General features: G+C 43.9%; 2 protein-coding genes across 5 annotated transcripts in view; one reads left to right on the top strand and one right to left on the bottom strand.

Moving 5' to 3' along the window:
- impdh1b (IMP (inosine 5'-monophosphate) dehydrogenase 1b) overlaps positions 1-2,850 on the top strand; it is a 15,658-nt gene extending 12,808 nt beyond the window's left edge. For all 3 annotated transcript variants that reach the window (XM_031858964.1, XM_031858963.1, XM_031858965.1), the window contains 2 exons: positions 65-148; positions 678-2,850. In XM_031858964.1, the coding sequence (XP_031714824.1) occupies positions 65-148; positions 678-699 (106 nt within the window). In that variant the 3' untranslated portion in view covers positions 700-2,850. The remainder of the gene's footprint in view (positions 1-64; positions 149-677) is intronic.
- prrt4b (proline rich transmembrane protein 4b) lies at positions 2,796-21,244 on the bottom strand. 2 transcript variants are annotated; one of them, XM_031858961.1, is made up of 4 exons: positions 21,138-21,244; positions 15,090-16,198; positions 10,603-10,746; positions 2,796-5,726 (listed from the first exon to the last, which is right to left on the bottom strand). In XM_031858961.1, the coding sequence occupies exons 2-4, from the start codon at positions 16,105-16,107 to the stop codon at positions 3,661-3,663; spliced, it is 3,228 nt and encodes a 1,075-aa protein (XP_031714821.1). In that variant the 5' UTR covers positions 16,108-16,198; positions 21,138-21,244; the 3' UTR covers positions 2,796-3,660. The 2 variants fall into 2 exon arrangements, with proteins under 2 accessions (XP_031714821.1, XP_031714822.1); XM_031858962.1 differs by having other exon boundaries at positions 21,142-21,244.

The raw sequence follows: 21,244 nt of genomic DNA, 5'->3' as shown, positions 1-21,244 counted from the left end.
GTTGTAAAAGCAACTGTTAACTTTTTATGTGCATTATGTTTTATCAGCTTTCTATCTTCCGCAGTTCCATGATGTACTCCGGAGAGCTGAAGTTTGAAAAGAGGACCATGTCAGCGCAGGTGGAGGGAGGTGTTCATGGACTCCACTCGTAAGTACAACAAAGAGAGAGAAGACTTTATTCTGGGACAAGACAGTCTTTACTTTGTGTCCTCTGTAGGGATCATGCACAAAGAAACAACAAAGCCTCCTTTTGAAAAAGAAGTTGGGACTGAATTGTTGTGGTAGAAACAAAATGTCTGTTGTTGCAGTGAGAGGAGCTTATGCCTTCTGTCAGTCCCAGAAGCAGGAATGGAAACTCTCTGACAGTCATAGAGGATTTCATCATTACGTTGCTAAGAAACAGTGTGGCTCCAATATTACTGTTCTTCCTGATGCGTTGGCAAATGCTCCAATGGGAAATAAGCCTGCTCTATAGTTGAGAGAAAGAAGGGACAATGCAGCAAATCAGAAAGGACAAATGCTAGTTTCTCTCCTGCTAAATGCATTCGGAAAACCAGTAACCAGTGCAAGTTACTGACATAAAGTGAATCTCAGTTAACGTACTTGTTGCAGCAATACTTTCAATTTACGTTCAAGCAGGCGCTGATTTCTCTCCCGATTTTTCTCTGCCTCCACAGTTACGAGAAGCGGCTTTACTGAGGCGGGGTGGGGAGGGGTATGAAGTGCAGCTCATCGGTGCACGTCTAACAGTGACCAAAATGTTAAAATTGCCACTTCTGCTAAAATACACACCACCCACTACACCCTCTCTGCCCTCTCCTCCGTCGTCTCCACCGTTACTCTCTCTCTCTCTCTCGCTGATCCCAGACGGCTGCTCTTTGGGAGGAACGAGGCACAAGTAGCGAAGTGAGAATCCTCAAATCCGACACCCGACTCCTTCTCTGAACACCTGGGATTTTTTTGCACTCAACAAGCGGCGCATTCAGGGTTTTTCGGAGTGACACACCTGTATCTCGAGTACGCAGCCGACCCCAATTTAGCATGCGTGGATGAACTGTGTGTGCGCGTGCGTGGTGAACCAAGGGTAGCGTGTGCCTGGCTGAGTGATCGAGTTAAAGATGTGTCTTTGGGCAACGAAGGTGAAGGCGCACTGTGTTTACTTGTTGATGTTGGAGGGTGTAAAACGGCCATGGTGCAAATCACATCAGCATCTTATCTGGCTTTTTTTGGGGGGGATCCACGTTTACCAGCACGTCTGAAGCCTCTCACATCCCAGCTCTTAAACACACCAGTACGTACAGAAAAACCAGACAAAACACTTGTCTCTCTATGTGAAGTGTATTGGTGTTTCATGGCAATCTTCCTGTTTGTTTTTTTCATTTTTAGGTCATTCAAGGTATAAGCTACTTAATGAACAGTAGCTGTTTATATTTCGGCGCATATTGGTTACTCCCCCCCCCCCCGTCTTGTGGATCCCGAGGTAGGAGATATTGGCCGTGCCGATGTATCCCGTTGACTTTGTATCCGTCAGTGTCTCCCTGCAATCAATAGACCGAACCCAGACCCGCTTAACATTTATGGGTGTTCATTTTCCCTTCTTACGACATCTTGACAAATAATCAATGTCCCATTTCAGTGCGTAGTGTTCATATGTTGAGCATGGAAGGGACCAGATCAGGTATGTTGGAAGAAAAAAACAAAACTAAAATGTATTGCATCAATCAAGAATAGTTCGAAATGAGGACTATTTCTCCCCGCCGTAATTTGAATACTTTTAGATAAATCAAACTTTATATTAAACCTGTATAGTCTTGGGGGGGGGCTTTGAATTGCGCATGAAGTGTTTTGATATGCATGTTTGTTTTTTCACTAAGCCAAACACGGCTGTATTTATATTCTGCATTATTGTAATTGCATACATACTGCCAAGTGTCTTTGCGCTTCCTCTTGACACTTTTCTTTTGTAATTTCGAAAACCAAAATTGGCGCAAGAAGTTCTCTTGTTACCGAGTCACTTCATTCCTGGTTCTCTGTTACCAGTTTTGTTTTCTTTCTAGATCATGTGTTTCTTTCTACCAGAGGTATGCCTTGAAACGGGGATGGATGAATGCTACACTCCCTCTCGACCCTTTTTCTTCCTTTTAAAACGGCATTGCTTGTGTTTATCATTCAGCTTATGTAGGAGTCCACTTTTCTATTATTTTCATACTGGATGTCCTTTTGGCCAGATGTAATTTCTTTTTTTTTTTTTTTTTTTTTAAATAAAATTTCCCAGATTGTAAGAGTTGAGTTGATTCCTCTAACATGCTAATGTATTTACCCTGCACAGGGTTCAGATGGCTGAAAAAAAAGCCTTGCAATTGGACAAAATTGCAAAATAAATGTACATGAAAATATATGGAGAACTATATACCTATATCCAGTTTGAAATGACTGCTGCTTGTATTCAGTTTCCCATCTAAAGAGATAATTCAGGTTTTTATTTGAAATGTCTTATTTGTAAAGTACTGGGTTCTGTTAGTCCATCTAAAAAGCACAAATATGGTCATAAAGTGAGATGTTAGGTTTACATTTGTTTTTATTTTTTTGTGCTGCAGTTTTTTATTATTTCAGCTTCGGGATATCGTGAAGCCGTTGCCAGAACATCGCAGTAGCTTCTGCAACCAACAACCAAAACAATAAGCGAAGGGCTTTTTAGATGGACAGAAAAGACTCGGTATTCATGAAAACCAATTGGGATGTTTTTGAGGAATATCACTTCAGCACATGTTTACAGTAAAAACACTCAACAGAGGTGTGTTGCTTTTGCTTTCAATATGATAAAACAAGAATAAATAAATCAAACATGTATGGACTTATGTCTTATTGAATATGAGCTGCAAAGTCGCATTGGACGTCACTTCGAAACCTTAAGTAAAATAAGCCACATTTTTTATAAAAGACACTTTATTAAACAATGTGTTTTAGCAAAGTTATGTTTGAGCATAAATAAATTAGTAAGCAAGTCATATAGAAGATGCTGCCAGTGTATGTAGAAGCACAGTCCAGTGGTAATAATTGCAGGATAAGGTAACATAGTGTGCGTTCTTCTCCAGTAGAGGGCACTGCTGCATCAGAACTGCAAGTAAGATGCGTGGCATAGTGGTATATGGACAGTTCACAGTTTAACAAACTGAATAGCAATCCCACTTATCTAACATGAGATTCAATGATGATGTTATGCTGAAATTGAAAACCTAAGACGTCAGTAGTATGTAATAAGTGCTTCATTTTAGTCACAGTACAGAACTATTATTTGGAATGTTGGAATGCAATAAAAACATTTGTACAAATAAGTTCTTGTTATCACCACTCAGTAAAATGTCACTATTCTTTTGACTGTATCAAACTTCACCAGCCTTAATCAAACATGTAAAACTTAGAAATGACCTTTTGGCTTTTGACATTCTTGGCACTTAGACCCTCGTAGACATTCACTAATTACCACATAAGAAAGCTCATCAAACCTCCCAAAACTTTATCTTGGCAGCTATAGGTTTTATGGTGCAAGCAAAAGCTACCATGCACTACCAAATAGGCTGTAAAAAACCTTGACAGTCCCCCTTCTGACATCCTTCTTAACAAGTCTTCTATGTAACTGTTTGACCAAACTGTCCTTTTTTATAAATCAATAGTCTCGCTGCAGATGCTCAAAGCATCGATTTGTCTGCAAACACCGATGAACTCCTCCTGCGCGGAGCGGTCTGCCTCAGACGACATGTCCAGGTCCAGGCTCTCTTGTGAGGCCGCACCCAGTGTATGATAGTGCCTCTGTGGGTCAGCATGGCCATGGTGGCCAGAGGATGCCATATGGCCCGTGCCCCCTTGCTGGAGAAGCTGCTGAGCGCGTCTCTCTGGGCTCGGACAGAGGACCAGTGAGGAGCCTCCGAAGGATTCTCGGAAGAGGGAACAGGAGGAAGAGCTGCCCCTCCAACGTTCAGGAGATGAGCAGCTGGAGGATGAGGACAGGGAGGGAGATGGTGGAGCACCTACAATTGTGTCTCCGTGAGATTGGGCGCATGAGGGCTGGGGTTGCGAGGCCATCTCCACGCAGGAAGAGGTTCGATAAAGTCCAGGGTCGGCTGAGAGAGGATCGCAGAGGCCGTTGCATTGAAGTGCACAGTGGTTGTTTATGGATAGATCACTGCAGCGAATGGGCCTGGCAGGGCTAAAGAGGCTCATGGGAAATAGGGCCTCACCGAAGAGTGCCTCGTCTATACTGCGACGCAGGTTGATGGGCGAAGGTGGCCTCAGGTCTGTGGTGGAGTCACTGGTAAACGAGGATCCACCTGAGGGTTCTCCGCATCCTCCATCCTCAGGTTTTCTTGAACCCTGTAAGTCCAAATCCAAGTCCAGGTCTCGGTATGCCAAGGCCCGGTTGCTGTGGTAGAGGAGGTCCAGGCCATTCAGACTGCTACCGAGCCTCTCATCCACCAGAGTGTAAAGAGGAAGGCTTTCTATCTCTCCAAGCCTAACGGTATCAACGATTGCAAGCTTCTCTTGCTGGCTCAGGGTCCATTGGTAGCTCCCAGGCAAGATGGGCGACTTGGACGCCAACAGTTCAGTCCAGCAGCTTCCTGCTGACGGGAGGTGGTCAGAACAGTAGACTGGTTGTGCTACCACCAAGGCTAAGGTGAGACAAACCCCAAGCTCACATAGTCTGCAGCTAAACTGGAAAGCCCACCAGGGCCAAGGGTGGAAGACCTCCTCTCCACCTGCAACACCCATAGCATTGAGCATTGCATACAACTGCAGTCCTGCACATGCTAAACAAAACAGTGCTGAAATACAAACGGTTACAGCTGCACGGTCCCAGTCCCGGCTCTCAGCAAAGGGGCAGCGGTTGTAACGTTCAGCAGGTGTTGGAGACGTGTTATTCAGGTGGTAGATGTGCTTTGAATCTGCCCGAACGTAGATGTAGAACACAAAATAGGCTGCAGACAGAAATGTGGCCAGTGCAACAAAGGTCCCACGGGAGAGTAGTGAAAGAAAGAGGCAAAGGGGAGGCTTTTGCTGGTAGAGCTTCAGTAATGTCACCGGTCCGAATGCAGCGCCAAAGTGCACGACAACTAGGCAGGCCAGGAAACAGGGTCTCTGGAAAGCTGAGTAGGAGAGCTGCATCCTCGAGCGCATGGAGAGTAGAAGGAAAACCAGACCGAATGCTGCAGTCAAGCAGGGAAACGGTGCCTCGTAGAGTATCAGTGAGGCCTCTGCAGAGGGTAAGCGGTCCTGGTGGCCGTAGGCATCGTACAGGAGGGAGAAAGATCTGGTGCCACCAGCAGCTAGTAGAAACAGACTGACCAGGGCAAAGTAGCCACAGCCGGATGGGCATCGTAGAGGCAAGCAGAGGAGATTGAGAGCCGAGGCTAGCGTTAGCATCGCGAAGATGCAACCGGCGCCATACACATGAGCCTCCCAGGCCAGGCCCCAAGCTGCCATGGCACTGTTCCAGTCGGTGTACAGCGGCACCAGCATGGGTGGAGCTGGGATCAGGAAGGGGTTGGCGGATTGGTTGGTGGCAGTGGTGTTTTGTGTGGGCTTGACGTCCGAGGAGGTTGTTGAGTCCCAGGTGTCGGAAACGTAGCAGATCCCGGAGCGCTCTTTATTGCAGTCTGGAAGCAAGGTGGCGTCACTGTCCACCGGGTTGAACATATAGTCTTCAGTGTCCAGAGGGATAAGGGGAGTTTCTGGGGGAAAGAAAATAGAAAATCAAATTGACATTGAATAGCTGGCATGATAAGCAATATAATGACATTTGAATGAGTAATTAAAATGAGCTGTAATCATCTACTTTTAATTCCCTTATAAGCATACTAATCATCCACTCATGAGAATGCACAGAAGCATTTAATCAAAGGTTCGAACTGTCTGAGCCATAGAAGACATTGGCTCAGGTCCAGCAAGCTGAAAGGGTGCTTTCTGCCTAATGTGCTAATCCTGTTTAGAAGCTTGTATGAAGGCAACTTCATACTGAGCTGGACCAAAATCAGAGGGTGTGTGTGTGTGTGTGTGTGTGTGTGTGTTAAAGAACAACCCACTCAGAACCACAGAGCTGGTTTCTCTTGCATTACATAAGCCATCTGGAGTTTCCATGCAAGTACAGTTAATGATGATTGTCTTAGATGTGTTTTAGCACTGCAGAGGAAATGGTTTAGCTTTGGAAGTTAAGGGGTAACCATGTGTGTTTGCGTGATCAAAAGAGACGCCTGCAAAGCTCATCTGCGCCATACATGTTTATGTAGTTCAATTACTGGAGGATGACTTGAACAAGTCGCTTCACACAGCATAATGCCTCACAGATGGGCTAAAAGACAAGCATTTTTCAGCCTCCTTGTCTCCGAGCTTCACATCATAGACCTTGTTTTTTCATAAAACACCACCTTAAAACATCCCCATCGCACACGCTATCTTTCCACCACAGAAATGAACATATTTCGACCTTCCGTCGAAGGATGGCAGCTAAAAACCCCTCGCCCCTTAAAAAGAAAAAGGTTGTCAAATGCCGCAGAAGAGGAGCAGCTTCTGACAGCATCTCCATCATTTGAAGTGTCATTTCTGCGTGAGATTAGAAACTGCTGGTGTATACAGCCCAAAAGTAATGTAGCTGTTGTGTACAACAGTGAAAAAGAAGGGGGTTTAAATACATCCAGCGAAGCCTGGTGAATACATTATATCTGGTGGTGATGTTATGTGCCAGTTTAAGAACTTAAATGTGCAGACATCAGCACCGCAAAACCCCTACATCTTTGCGTATAGATTGACGATGTCTAATTCGTTTCCTATAACTAAAAGCAGGATCTGTGTGGTTTAGCATTTTTATTTTAAGTCTTTCTCATCTGTCTTTTAATGTTTTTTTTTATGGGTTGTATTCTGGTGTTTCCCATCCCACCCTGTCCCCCAATTCGCTCCTTTTATTTATGATTTTCCTGCCTCCTAAAAGGGGAAACTCCCATAGGTGGGTTTGTTATTTTTAAACTGGGGCAGTTTTCTGTTCTAGACTGCCCTGATTTTTACAAGTCTCTTCCCATGCTTTATGTTTTCTGCTGCCCCCCCCCCCCCCTTCAAATAGGTCCAATGTATGGCAGCTGCGGCTTCCATTATGGTTAAGATGTGACAGTCTGCAGCAGAGGAGAACGAAATGGCACTAACTCTGTGTGTTCATATTGGAGTGTCCACCGGTGCCTTTGCATGCGTTTACACTGTTCACACTTGCTGTTTTCTAGTACCCCTGCTGAACAACGCCTTGCTCTTCAGATTTATTTCAGACATCCTGAGCTGTCTTTTGAAGCTTAATCACGTCCTCAACAGGAGGAAAAAACAAAGACGGAAGAGTTTCTGAGAGGCTTTGTTTTCGCATAAATACCCTGTTTTTTAATTAAACCCTGGTGGATCTTGAATAGCAAAAACCTGAAATGCTATTGAGATGGCTCCCTTGTGCATCATTCTCATAATGATCCTTCAGCGCCACACTAGACTGTTGTTATGAGCAAATATGGCAGGGAAGAGAATAAGGCAGATATGTGTGAACACCAGTCAGTACATTCAGATGTGCCACACATTCACAGGCTGCTGCTCTGCCAGGACCTTGCAGGCTGTACAGCCACTAAGTCTGTTTAGCAACTGGACTAAACATGCTGTTCCATATTGACATTTAATATGCCAGGAAGGAAGGACTGAATTATATAAACACAGTGGTTCATTTAATATCACAAGTGCCCGGAGGTGATTTGTTGAAACATTAGCAGCTTCAAATGAGGTCACTAAATATGTCAGTGCTCCAAAAAAACCTGCACTGTCTCACTGCACTGACAATGTCACCCTATCAAAACAGACCGTAGTGGTGTGGGAAATGAGGCTGGAGTGTAAAATAAACACACAGCTGCAGGCCTTCTGCATGTGAGGGCCACTGATAAAGTAGGTGGGGTTCAGTACAGCGTTGTTGTGCCAATGACTCGTCCGTCCATTTGTTTACTTTCCAGGGCGATGGCCATGATTTGGATGCCTGTCGGGCCGAGCGGAAAACGTGACGGGTATTGAATTAGTGCCATGTTTTTGTCGATAAATTCACATCTGAGCTGCCCGGCCAGCCGGCCGAGCGGCCTGCACAGGGTTTGGTATGTGATGGCTGCAGTACAGGGATGGATCAGAGCGTTACGTTCCAATGCATGCTGCTCGGTCATCTGACACATTCCTGTGGGAACGAGTCTACCATGCAAAGGGACAGTACGCACAGCAACAGTAGACAGACACAGCCTGAAAGCAAAGTGCCGGTGGACATAAACTGAGAATAAAAAAAGGCTAAAATATCATCTTTAAAGACCTGGAATAAGAGTTCCACTGACTGTACACTACCTGCCCAGCAACAAACGGCAGACAGACACAGTTAGCGACTAGCTGGGGAACATAGTGGAGCATTTAACAGCTAAAGAGACAGATATTTCCCTCAGGAGTTGGTTGACGAAAAGCTAAGCTAAAAGAGAGTCAATATTGGACACAGCAGTGCTTTCAGCAAAATGCTAACCCTCGCATGGCAACACAATGTTCACCATCTTAAGTTTCATTCGATCAACATGGCAGTATTCATCTTTCAACCCTTCTTTCATAAAGCCCGCAGCTAATAAGTGCTGATTGCTATGAATATCTTAAATCAAAAGAATTTAAGATGCTAGAGCTGTCTTAAGATGATTCACTTAATAAGTAATAGCCTACAGACCGATAGCACACAGTCTAAAAGATAAATTAACACACATTTTCTGAAACTGAGCAAACCCACATGAGATAACTTGCTTCAGAAATCATTAATTTTGAGGAGTGGTTTCATTTCGGTCTCAGCGGGAACACAATTAGTGCACTGGGGCTTTATTCATGTCTTCACTTCTTTGGGTTTTAAGAGTAAATCTTCAAAGGTCACACCAGCCAAGGTAATAAAGGTGAATGATTCTTCTGATGTTAAATGAGCAACAGCCCCACGCACTCATCTTTAATTGGCTGCGTGTTGATTCTGCATCGTGAAACTGAGAGCTCCATGTAGTTGTCATCTGATTGCCTCATTTTCAATTTGGCTCACTTCAGAAAAAAGCAATTTAGCCGGAGCTCATGGAGAAGTTATATCATGCATACTGAGCAGCAGCCAGTTGTGTGTGATGGGAAGTGTTTGGAGGGTTTATCTGCATCCAAAACACTTGATGTGGGTCCATTAAAGCAAATGGGAGAGTTCGTACAATAGCCGTAAGTTCTTTTATGTGCAGCCAATATTATCAACAACAGATCTTTTGCTTTAGGCAGCAAATGACTGGCATGACAGACTGCTAACATTATTGTTTCACTCAGTCACTTGTGACACACCAAGATAGAAAGAGATCCGTAAGCGCTCCACCATCAGCCAGTGGCACATTTGACATATCTATTTTTGAAAATCACTTGACAACGTCTGCTATTCTAGGCGAGGTAATGTGGGTTAAATCTGCTCCTGTGAACTGGGCTAAAAGTGAATCTTTTAATTAACATATTTTACCAGAAGTCAAGTTCATGATGATGGACTAATACATAATAAATAGAATAATATGTAGTATTTTGTACATTGATATTTAACAGTGGGATTAATATAACCTATTAGATTTTTCTTAAAGGTGCACAACATTGTTTCATTAATAAACAGAGGCACTGTATTTTATTTTGAGTCAATCCCGCATACAGAGCTCTGTTGCCGTCAACACTCACTCGTACACCTCCTGTTTGATTGATGTTTGCTAAATACTACAGTGCCCAGTAGTGTTCGTAAATTACTATAATATAATATACTATGTGTATGTGCGTGTGGGTGAGCAGTTTTTTAATTATTTACATCATCAGTAAGAGCCAATGAGTTTGGGGCTGAGAGCTAAAGACAGGATACATACCGTAGGTTTGTGTGTTCATAAGTATTGAGAGATGGTAAAATTCTTGGTTTTACTTTCATGGGATTTGATGCATAGAAACAGGTGGATGGAAACACATTTAATAACACAAATATAGAATATGGCCAGCCTTGATTTTCATCTATTGTTATATTATCTACAGTATCTATAATAACAATTTCCCACCCTGCCTTAATTACTAGATTTCAAAAAACGGAATGAAGACAAATACTGACGTGAGCAGCAACTCTTCATTTAAAAGTACTCTGCTGTCATTGGCCAGCACTTTAATCAATACTTGTTTTCAGTTTTTTTAAAGGCAGCTATTGTCACGGGATCAATGACTAGGGTAGCTGAGAGACATATTTGTTTATCGCGTGGCATTGTACCCTCTCTCTTCTGCTCCAAAATCACAGCTTGAATGAGCAGTTTTCTCCTCCCGTTGGAAGCAATTAGTGGCTTCAGGCAAAGGATGCAGGGTAATTGTTTCTCCCGTCCTTCTGACAGATTGACTGCTACTGAAAAAGCTACAGGACGGCTTATGAAACAAACAGCCTGCAGTCCATTTAGCGGTGCCTCCTAACAGCATGGCAGTGCAATCACAAGCTGAAACATTGATGCAATTGTGCAAGTTTTTGTTTACATCTCGAGGGATTTGTTTGCTCACCTGTGCTCTGTGGCGGGTACGTCGTTAGCAGCTTAGTGGATGCCGTGGAAACGTCTGCCAACCCGGTGTCACCATCCCCGTCTGCTGAAGGAACCACACCTTCCTCATCCTCCTCATCCTCCTTATCCTCTTTGCCGGGCGGCTCTGGGAAGACACATGCAATTTAACCTCTGAGCGATCTCAAAGCGATCAGGACCGCAATTTAAAGAACACAACACGGTGGCTTCAAGTAAAAAACAGATTAGCCAGTTTGGAGCGTGCCAAGATAAAGTTTAACCCTCTGTGTTCTCTGCACACAGCATCTCTGAGGCTTCACATTGCAGAACATGGACGGACTATGTTTCTTAACCCAGTTATGTCAGATGGATTGGCCATCGCCCACTTAGTTGTAGCCAGTCATCCATTGCTCAGTAGTCTGGCTCTCTGTAGTCTAATTACATTTACATCCTGGTGTGTGTGTGTGTGTGTGTGTGTGTGTGTGTGTGTACGTCCCGGTCCATCACATATCCAAACCTCAGACATGTTTCATGACGAGCGCAGAGAGAGAGAGAGAGAGAAAGAAAGAAAGCAACAGACAGAGTGGGAGAGAAATTACTGACTGCAAGACAGGGCCACATCACTCTCTGTTCCCTTTGGTTCACTCACAAAGTATGTGTTCACAGTCGGCCCTCTGCACAGCATTTGTGTGTGTTTACAGTTATAAATGAATGATGGACCAGATGAGACTTGGGACAATATTCAGTGAGTGAATCTGTTGGGGAAAAGCTGATGAGCTGACTCTGTGATGAAGCCAGGGATAGCAGGTGCAGTGCTCGTTTATAACTTCAGAATTAACATGAATAAAAGACGCAGAGGTATGAGGCTAGTGGGAGGAATAATGAGTTAGAAAAAAACCCAGCTAGGAGGCCATGCAAGGTACTATCGCACACGGCATAATCTAGGTCATGCTCACAGCACCCAAGTTGATCGTAACTTTTAAAGGTCTCCAAAGCAAAATCTGGGATCAGAGTAATCTGACTTATTGAACAGCTCAACACTACATGCTGAATTGCCATTTTACTGTTTACCTAGTACAGACACATTATTTCTTTTAGCCTCCGTGACCTTAAAGTAGGATGTTCTATCCATTGTTTTTCCAGTTGAAGAAGAATCTTTCCTCCTTCACTTCAGGCTATGAATAGATATTTCTTTCATTTCGGTTTCATCCAGAGATACAGCCTGAATTGTATTTAAAGTAGCATCCACAATGGGCAAGACTTTTGAGGCCATGATGGCGTGGTAGTAATTCACAGTGTGCAGTGTTTCAGAGGCTCCTCATTATCTTCAGCTTCCAGAAAAAAAGATGATGTTGCACTCCATTACAGCCTGCGTTATCTATGCAGGCCCCGAGTGAGTTTGGAAAAGAATACATGGGCTGGTAACAAACACAATGAGCCTAGAGTGATAAGACAGAAAAGGAGTGGGTTGGATAGCCTCTCAAATGTACTTGCACAAAATTGCATCACGTTGTTACTAACTTGGCTCAGTTTTAAGAGTTACTAAGGGATCTGTGGCATTTTCAAACTCCATTATCCTTAAAAATCTGTCTGAATAAAGGTGAGAAATAATCCAGATTGTTCTATATTTGCATGTTTGCATTACTCCGTTTAATTCAGCCTCAGAGCTGTGGGTGAAATCCTAAAAACAAACAGCCTTTATCCATCAATTATTTTTTTTAAACTCATGGACTCTGGCCAAATGAGTCAGAAGATTAACATAATATTAAAGTCACCACAGTTTTCGATTTGCGTGTAAGCCCCTTTCCCATGTACATTCTACACTGGGGCATTAGATATTTGTGCCACATGCTCTGCCGTGTAAATCCATTTCCTTAATCAATTAATCTGTCAATGCCCGTGCTTTAGCAGTTTGGTGTATAGCGCCTGGATCACAGGGACAATATATCCTTGCAGGTAATGGAGTGTGTTAAGGGTCTAGTCTGGCCACCGCCTATTAGTACAGCATACAGTAATGGGAACAGTGGGAGGAGGGGAAAGAAGGAGCAGGATAAAGGAAAGCTTTTTGGAAGACATTTTACAGCAGTGGCTATCTGAGAGGCTTTAGAAAGCCTACATTTACAACCCCCACATCTCTTCAGCTTCAACCCCCAGCTCTTTCCGCTCTCTCTTGTCATCATTGCCCTTGCTACGAGACGTTCGGAGTGTCCCTTAGTAGAGAATTTGACACAGATGCAGAGCGTTTCTGTTTTTTTTTTTTGTTACACCTAACAGCCTCCTCAAGGGCAACGCCACATTCAGCAAACGCTGTCTCGATCAATGAAAACCCACTCGGTTGTGTGGTGAAGATGTTCCACACCTCCAGTGGGGAAGTGATTCACCCTGTGCATTACAGCACACAGATAGAATGTTCATATTGGGATAATGTATGGTAATGCAGGGGGGTGCCGTGCTTTCATTTTCATTTAAGTCTCCTCCTGTGTCCTCACTGCGAGACTCCAGCGCAATGCCACACCAAGCAGACTACAAGGGTGCATGAAAGCACCATATTTTTGTATTCGTTTTTTATTTCTCAGCTGGATGACTAGAAGATTTCTCTGATTCCCGTCAGGACATTTTCACCCTTCAAAGCAGCCATAGCTGACAAGTCTGTCCGTGGAAAGAAAGTGACGGGGATGTGTTTGTACAGAGGCAAAAAATATTGCAAAAGGAGGGAGGGAGGAGACTAAAAGGCAAGAAGCACGTTCAGCATCCATGAACAGAGACTGGCGAGCGGATGGTCCCAGTGGAGAGGAGGTGGTTTCGCTGAGTGTGCGTTTGGAATACTGATACACGGTCACAGCAGCCCCTCCCCACCCGGACCAAACCCCCTTTCTTTTCTGTATGCCGCCACACGGTGCACAACTGAAAACAAGTGCAGACACAACACCCGGGCGCTGTAGACATAACAGCACCAGTTTCAATACAAGCAGCATAAGCAGTGTGGGAATATCGGCCTTGGAAACAGCAGTTGACAAAACAATCTGATTTCAACATCCATTCAGTAGCTGATCTCAGATGAAAAAGAATTCCAATGCTCAAAAACAGAGGAAGATAGTGTCATATGATTGAACGGCTACTAAATTGTCCTTAACATGAGACTTCGTCTAGCAGTAAACTAAAAGTAGTTTCAAACAATAGAAAGCCAAGATGATTTACGAGAAATCTGTACTAGCATTAAGAAAATGTGTATTTTAAGAGGTGAATTTATGGAACAGGTGTACTATTTTTCTTTAACTTTAGTGCGATTGCTTCATTATTATTTTTACATAATGCTTTGTGTGAGTATCTATGAACTTATTTAAATTTCAAAGATTGTATTTACTGATATTAATGGACATCTGGTGGGATGGCAGCATTGTCTTACATCAGCTTATCAATATGCAACTGCAGAATATTAATGTCCATATTGCAGACTGTGTGTATGAATTCACCCAAACAATCACGCTTTTATCAGATGGAAACTGAACCTCCCCGGCAGAGAATAATCGACTCATCATTTTCTTGCCCGACCTTTGAACCGACATGATGAATGCGTCTGTACCTGCAGCAGGACCTTCCTGTGAAAACTCATTAAGCATACAGACACCAGACTGCCACCAGTGTTGGGGGGATGGGCTTTGAAGAAGGACGTGTTGCCTCAATGTCGTGTCAAAGTCTTCTGAAACCAGCTGTTTTAGCTCATCATCTGTCCCTTTCCGTAGAAAACAAAACACCCGTCGAGCAGCATTCCATCAAATACTCTTTCATTCCATTCGCTGAGGTAAAGGCTTATGAACTGTCGGAGTGGAACTCATTAAAAATTGTTAAATTGTTTTTTTTTTGGATTGGTACAAATGACTCACTGGTGGCGATTGTGAAATGCTAAATTAACTTATTCAACAACAACAACAACAACAACGCATCTCTCAAAAATGATTTTTAACGATCCACAACAGACTTTGATGCTTAAATCTTTATTCCATCTTCTCTGTGTGATGGGACTGTTTCATTGAATCATTCAAAGTCCGTGGGAAGCGAGCATTGGAAATCTAATAAAGATGTTTCATTGTGTTGTACATGGTTTTGATTTCTGTATTGTGCAACAACTCCCATTTCTGAAAGCTGTCATGTTGCCGAAATGTGTCCACAGGGTTAGGAGCCTGAGACATTAAAACCAGCACAGTGTAATAGACTACCACATTATATCAAACAATCCTAACTATACCTTTATGGTACTCTCTCTGAGCAAGGTGCACCGAAACTCCATCACACAACCCATCATTGTAATCATGTGTTGACAGGTTTTCAACAAAACGGACCTTTGACTACTCACCATGTCAGAAATGTCTTCAATCGAGCCGGTCTGCAGCCTTTTGACAGCCAGCTATTGAACACTTAAGACCTGCTTGCCCATGATGGATCACATCTATAGTCAATCCAGCCACTATTGATTGGTTTAACTTTGCTTACCTCCTGCTATTGGAAAGTTAACCCATTGGCTCTTAGTTGTACTTGTTATGGATTCCGGCACTAGTTTGTGATCGATCCCCATGGCAGTGGTGATTATCCCCGGCTGTTCCTCCACGGGCCCTGACCTGGCCTCAGAGAATCCCAGATCGGCCTCGCTCTGAGTGGGGTGAAGTTCTGTCATTGTTGCCTCTCCAGCATGGAGCGTAATACCCAAAGTCGAGTCTTGTGGTTTTCTGACAAACGTGGTTTCTGAAGACGTAGAGGGGGTAACAGGCCCCAGAGGGTGTCTGCTGGTTAGAGTGGTCTCCACCAGTCCTGGGGTTGTTGTGGTTTGGACTGCTGCCCATGTCAAGGCAGTGGGAACTGTGGTTTCTGGTGCTATCGTCAGAAAGATCTTTTCTGTAAAATCTTCAGCCTCCTTATCAGTGTGTTCCTCTGGGAGCTGTTGGGTTGTGGCTGGTGCGATGCCCCTCGGTGGGTGGGTATGTGTTGCATTTTGTTCTGGAGTGCTTGTGCTGGTGGGACTGTTGGTGACCGGAGTGTTTCTGATAGAACTGCTTGCGGGAGAGTAGGAGTCTAAAACAAGAGCTTCATTGTCGCTCAGCGCTATGCTGCTGTGTGGAGAATCTGATGTCCCTGTGGGAAGTGATCCTGTACCTATCTTTGTCACGCTGGTTAGGAGCCCCTGACTCGAAGTGGTGGATGGTTCAGAGGCCTCCGAAAGGCTTTCTTCCCCTGAACCGAAGTGGTCTTGCAAGCCATTGATTTGCTCCGTCTGCCCTTTGGCGGTTGTGGTCAACTCAGTAGCCTCGTCGTTCACATCCGAGCTTCCATAAAAGGGGATGCGGAAGGGTAGTGAGAGAAAGGAAGGGAAATTAAGAGACCAGTAAGAGCTTTCAGGTGGGTTTTCTCTTGATGGCGTCGGTCCCAAGAGGGCCTCTTCGTCAGCCAAAGCCTGCCTGTGAAGCAGCAAAAAGCACCAGAAGCAGAAAGCCAAGGTCTGGAGGAGGCGAAGCATGCTGTCGACAGTGGCGCATGGGTCGCTCACATGTTGTTCTCCATTCTCCTGCTCCCTGAGGCGGGTTTGGCTCTCTCTCCGGCAAAATGGCCTAAAAGACAAGAAGACACAGGTCACCGTGTGACACGCTTTCCATCCACTCTCCACCAGCTAAATTTGAGTTCACGAAAACTTGATAGAATTAGCATTTGTTCTTTTTTTTTTTTTTTTTCATCAAACATTCTTGAGTGTGACCTGCTTTTCAGCCTCTTCTTTTTTTCTAGAGCGTGAAGTAAAGCAAGTATGGAAACGATGCCACCTATTACAAGCGACTGCTGAAGTTAGCAGGCTAAAAAAAAGATGTCACCCACCACATATCACAACAGGAGCTTAAGTATTATGGACACCCCGCAATTAGTGGTGTCCCGTTAGATGCGGTGGTCAGTATTTATGTCATGCTGTGTTGCTGTGGTTGGGCGGCTACACAGACTGACCAATTAGAGAACTTAAACTTAAAGGACTTCCATCCATATGTATTCTTTTCAGAGAAGAGCGGTCAAGAAATAATGTGCGTGTGTGTGTGTGTGTGTGTGTGTGTGTAGGGTTGGGGGAGGATAGTAAATTAGGATCCGGGTTGCCAACTTAAGAATGGAGGGACCTCTTTTTCTTTTGTGGAGCACTGAGTGGTTCAAAGTCACTAGCCTGTTGCCTCAGTGAAAAGGCTGGAGCGCCAAAGGAATTTCCCCTGTGAGAACAACAACCTGTATGCTTTAGCTGTACTCCCCCCCCCCCCCCACACACACACACACACCCCACACCCCACCAACCCCCCCAGTTCGGCCTCTCTCTCTTTCAATCTCAGATTTATTTGTTCTTTAAAGCAGAGGGAGAAAGATCTGTTTGTAGGGGAGAGAAAAAAAACCCAACATTCACACAAATAGAGTAAAGTTCTCTCCTGCTCTCATTCTCTTTATGAGTGTTATTTCACACTTTTTCTGCATCGTCAGCTTCCGTTCTCCGCTCTGACAAGTTTATTAACGACTCACTTTTTTCCTCCCCTAATCCACGCCAGTTCTCTCTGCTCTCTCTCTCTATTCTCTCACTCTCTCTCTCTCTCTCTCGTTTGTGCTATTTTCTTTCATACACACACACAAGATCAATCAGCCACTACCATGAGAGTCTCAGGCAGAGACTTTGCCTGCCGTCTCCCCCTCCATTCCCACCTGGAGGGATGAAACGGGCCTATATACACAGTCAGATGATGCCTGGATAGGAAGACTGACTACCAGTGGGGGGGTCAAGCATAAAGCTTCCCACACACTCCCTAGTTTTGGCATTTTGACTGAGCAGCATGAAAATCAGTTTCCAATGAGGTGCGTTTGCTTTTAGATGCCTGAGAGCTCGAGCTTGCAACAACCAATCCACACACAGTCACATTTCATACGTGCAGAGATATTATTGTCGATGGATTCGGTTCTGACTCTGTATCTTAGTTGTGCTTGTTCGCTCACATTTACTGTTCTGTAGTAGGTACACACACCCACGCATGCACACTTTCTTGGATTCTTCAAGACATTTTGACAGCTATTTCTAAATAATTACACAAAAGGCCAATAAACAATTAAATGCTGCCTTTAGTTGATCTTATTATGTATAGAACATGCACAACCAATCCATTATGTAAGAATGGGGAATATATATAATTTAATGTGGCTAAGATTCTCACAATTAACTTCTGCGTATCTTTAGCTCAGTATCAGCGTGGTAAAAGGAAACTCGCGTAGAGCTCAAAACGCTTCACTTCACAGTGTGTCTTCCAGCATGTTTTTAAGTTTATGATCTCAGAATCACTCAATCAGAATCAGAATGATGATTTCTTTTAATATTTTGAAACAACATCACACGTGCAGCTTTGACTCGATAGTAGAAGGCTTTTCGTTTCTTACTTTGTTTGATTTGACTCAAGTAACTGACCCATTTAATAAAATAAAAATATATATAATAGCAGCTCTAACACGTTTTTGAAAGTAATGTAGAGCTAGTGTTTAGCTTCTGTCAAGAACTGCATTAATCAATTACATCATACATGTTTTTGTAAACAATCTAGCAATCAAACTAACAAATGATCTACAGTGCTAGTGCCAGTAATGAATCAAAAACCACAACACATCTTGTGCTTTACTCAGTTCCAGATTGGGGCTTTAACTTTCTTGTCACCACATCAAATACATGCCTGTTAGTGAAGGCATTGTCTGCTTTGACAGGCAACAGAGCAAGTGGAAAGGAACTATAAAAAGTGTCTGTGGGGAATTTACAAGTCCCCTCTATTATTTCCTTGGCGTTTTGTCGAGCCGCTCCTGACGAAGACGGGGGCCTGCTGCTGTAGTGTGCTCAATGGAGCGACAGAGACGGAAGATAAGGGCAGAGAGCAAAAGACAAGGGCAATAGAGGAGAGAGAGAGAGAGAGAGAGAGAGAGAGAGAGAGAGAGAGAGAGAGAGAGACAAAGACACCATATTGACATTCAGTTGTGGCAGTCGCAGTCCAGGAGAGTAAACTCTGCTGCAGTCTCCCTAATGCTCATTTCAGTTTGTTGCCAGAACCTCTTTTATTAACTCTGTAAACAGACTCCTGTCTTTCAATTTAGTCTGTGTGTGTGTGTGTGTGTGTGTGTGTGTGTGTGTGTGTGTGTGTGTGTTCATGAGAAGCCCCCACGCTCTCACTTCTCCCAGGGCCATCAGCCATCTTATTCTCAATCAGCCTTCACCTTGCTGTAACATATTACTCTGTGGAAAATGCCTTGTGCTAAATTAACCCGAAGACAGTACAAGCCCCTCTGTGATCACTGTGATCATATTAAGGTCACTAGAGCTAATAAGAGAGGGAAAGATGAAGAGGAGAAGGAAGGTAAAAAGACATGCGGTGACTGAATTAGGGATGTGCGTCGCTCCTGATTGATTGAAATGGAGAGGCTCTACGACGCCGAGGGGGGGGTCACAAATGGAGACGAATTGACTGTGGCCCATGTCATTACAATTTAACAAACTTGCTATAACAACGGGAAGGCTTGTGGATCAATGACACTCCAGAATAATGGAGTAATTTACCTCCCTGCAAATGGCTACCGTTGTGGGTGATAGTTTTCTGAATCTGCTGTGTGGGCGTGCATATTTACAAGCACTAGTTCTCACTCTAGTATTATTTCCATGGTTGTGTGTAGGTGCGCTTGTATTTACACGTGCATCCTCCCACGTGCTGTTGGGTCCGTTTGCAGCTTTCTAACAGCACAGGGTTCTATCTCCCATCTGAGGATAAACATATGGCTTTTTTCCTGTTGTCCTCTTCTGACTTTCACGCTACGCAGGGATGTCAATACTGCACAGATTCAATCTGACTGGCCGCTTTAAGCCAGCAGGGATTTATTCTGCATAAAGCAGTACATTTGAAGGGCTTTATAAGGTGTTAGAGAGCTTAACGTAGCGGCCAAGCATCTGAATATCCACCTATCCCTCTATGTTGTCGACATTATGTTAATTATGTTTAAACGAATAGTTCATAGTTGACTAATACACATATTCATCTATCTCTTGCTGAGAGATAGATGAGAAGATCCATATCACTCTCATATCTGTTTGGTAAATGTACAGCTACAACCAGCAGCCGGTTAGCTTAGCATAAAGACGGGGAAACCGGTGGTAACAGCTAGCTTTGTGCATTTACTGCTCCTTGTGTTTCATCAGCCGTTGTCAAAGTTACCTGTGTGATTCCTCGTTTAACGTCATTTTTTCAAGTTGATTTTCTGGAGTGCCATCGCTGACTTGTGACAAATCTACAGATAGAAACGGTGCAACCCAGCTACAGTCAATAGTCCCTGGACATTATTGACCATAGTGAGAGCTGCTCTCATGTCCAACAATAGACAAACCCCTGGTCAAATGAGCAGCATCACAGGCAGGACTCCAACAGGTTACGTACTGTATGTCTCGCAGGCTTTACAACTAAACAACATCCTCCTGAGTCATGCTATTTAAGATTAATGCCTTGCTAATCCAATCTGTGGGGTTTCCTCTGGTGATCTTTGACATGCAATCTTACAAATCCAGTTTCCACATGCAGAAATCTTCTTAGAATATTAGCAGTACCATTAATAACATCTTCTTGACATTCATTTCTCTGTGAAAACTTGTCGATGCACTCAAATTTTTCCCTTTCCTTTGCTTAGTTTAGCTCTCCACACGTTTTCCATGCCTCTTACTCTCCACCTCTTTAAACCCCCACTTTGACCTCTCAAGAAACATATTCCCCGTGCTTGAGACTGACATTAAATGCTTGTGTTAGCCATTGAGCTGATGAATGCGGAGAACCTGCCGCTTACAAAGGATGCTCTCAAACACAGGCGTTCCACCGGCTGCCTTTGCCATGGGGACAGCTGAAGCCAAAGACGTCTTGCTAATCCCTGGGATTTGAGCACCTTTAGGACTCCGCCGTTCCGCTAGTAGGAGTGTGCTGCTCTCAGATGCAAATGACCATTCACACACACACACAATCAATGCCTACAAGAGCCTTTGCTGGTTTGCAAACATCAAAACACACTTGCATGTATATTCTGTACAACATTATGCTAAAATGGAGAGAGTAAACATGGATATGATTGCATAATCCAAGTCAGATATTCATGGGAATTACAGATCAAATGACACACTGACAGACACACACACTCCTAAAATAAATACACCTACCAGCATAAAGATTTCCTGTTTGATTTATCACTGGATGACTCCCTCGGGTCTCCTTTCTCATTTAGCATCAATGCACCCAGATCAACCACAAGCCCTCCTTACATGTGACAAAAGGAAATATAGTATGTTTGTGTGTGTCAGTGTGTTTACCTATAGCTGCAGCTACAGTGTGTTTCTCAGCGTGTAACAGCATGCCTATTGGAGTCAGACACTCACATTTCCTAGTCCTAGATGCAGAGCAGCTGATTAGCACACACATACAGAGAGAGAGAGAGGGACAGCTATGTGGACAGACAGATGAAAACATGACTTACCCACAGATGTATGGAATAAGGTGGAGAATCCACAGCTAGCAATGTGTTCGTGTTGCAGGAGAGACCGTCCTTCTGAGCCAGTGTATGTTCGTCTGTATGGAATTGAG

Source organism: Anarrhichthys ocellatus, unplaced genomic scaffold (genome assembly GCF_004355925.1).
Source record: "Anarrhichthys ocellatus isolate YVR2014 unplaced genomic scaffold, GSC_Weel_1.0 scaffold21, whole genome shotgun sequence".
NCBI classification, from domain to species: Eukaryota; Metazoa; Chordata; class Actinopteri; order Perciformes; family Anarhichadidae; genus Anarrhichthys; species Anarrhichthys ocellatus.
Note: the sequence above shows the minus strand (reverse complement) of the source record. Positions and strands in the feature narration are given on the sequence as shown.

Coding starts and splice junctions, on each gene's coding strand:
- prrt4b (XM_031858961.1), bottom strand. CDS start 16,107: ATGCTTCGCCTCCTCCAGACCTTGGCTTTCTGCTTCTGGTGCTTTTTG. Junction 10,747..15,089: donor TAACTTTCCAATAGCAGGAG/GTAAGCAAAGTT, acceptor GTGTCTTCCCAG/AGCCGCCCGGCAAAGAGGAT. Junction 5,727..10,602: donor GTACCCGCCACAGAGCACAG/GTGAGCAAACAA, acceptor TCTTTCCCCCAG/AAACTCCCCTTATCCCTCTG.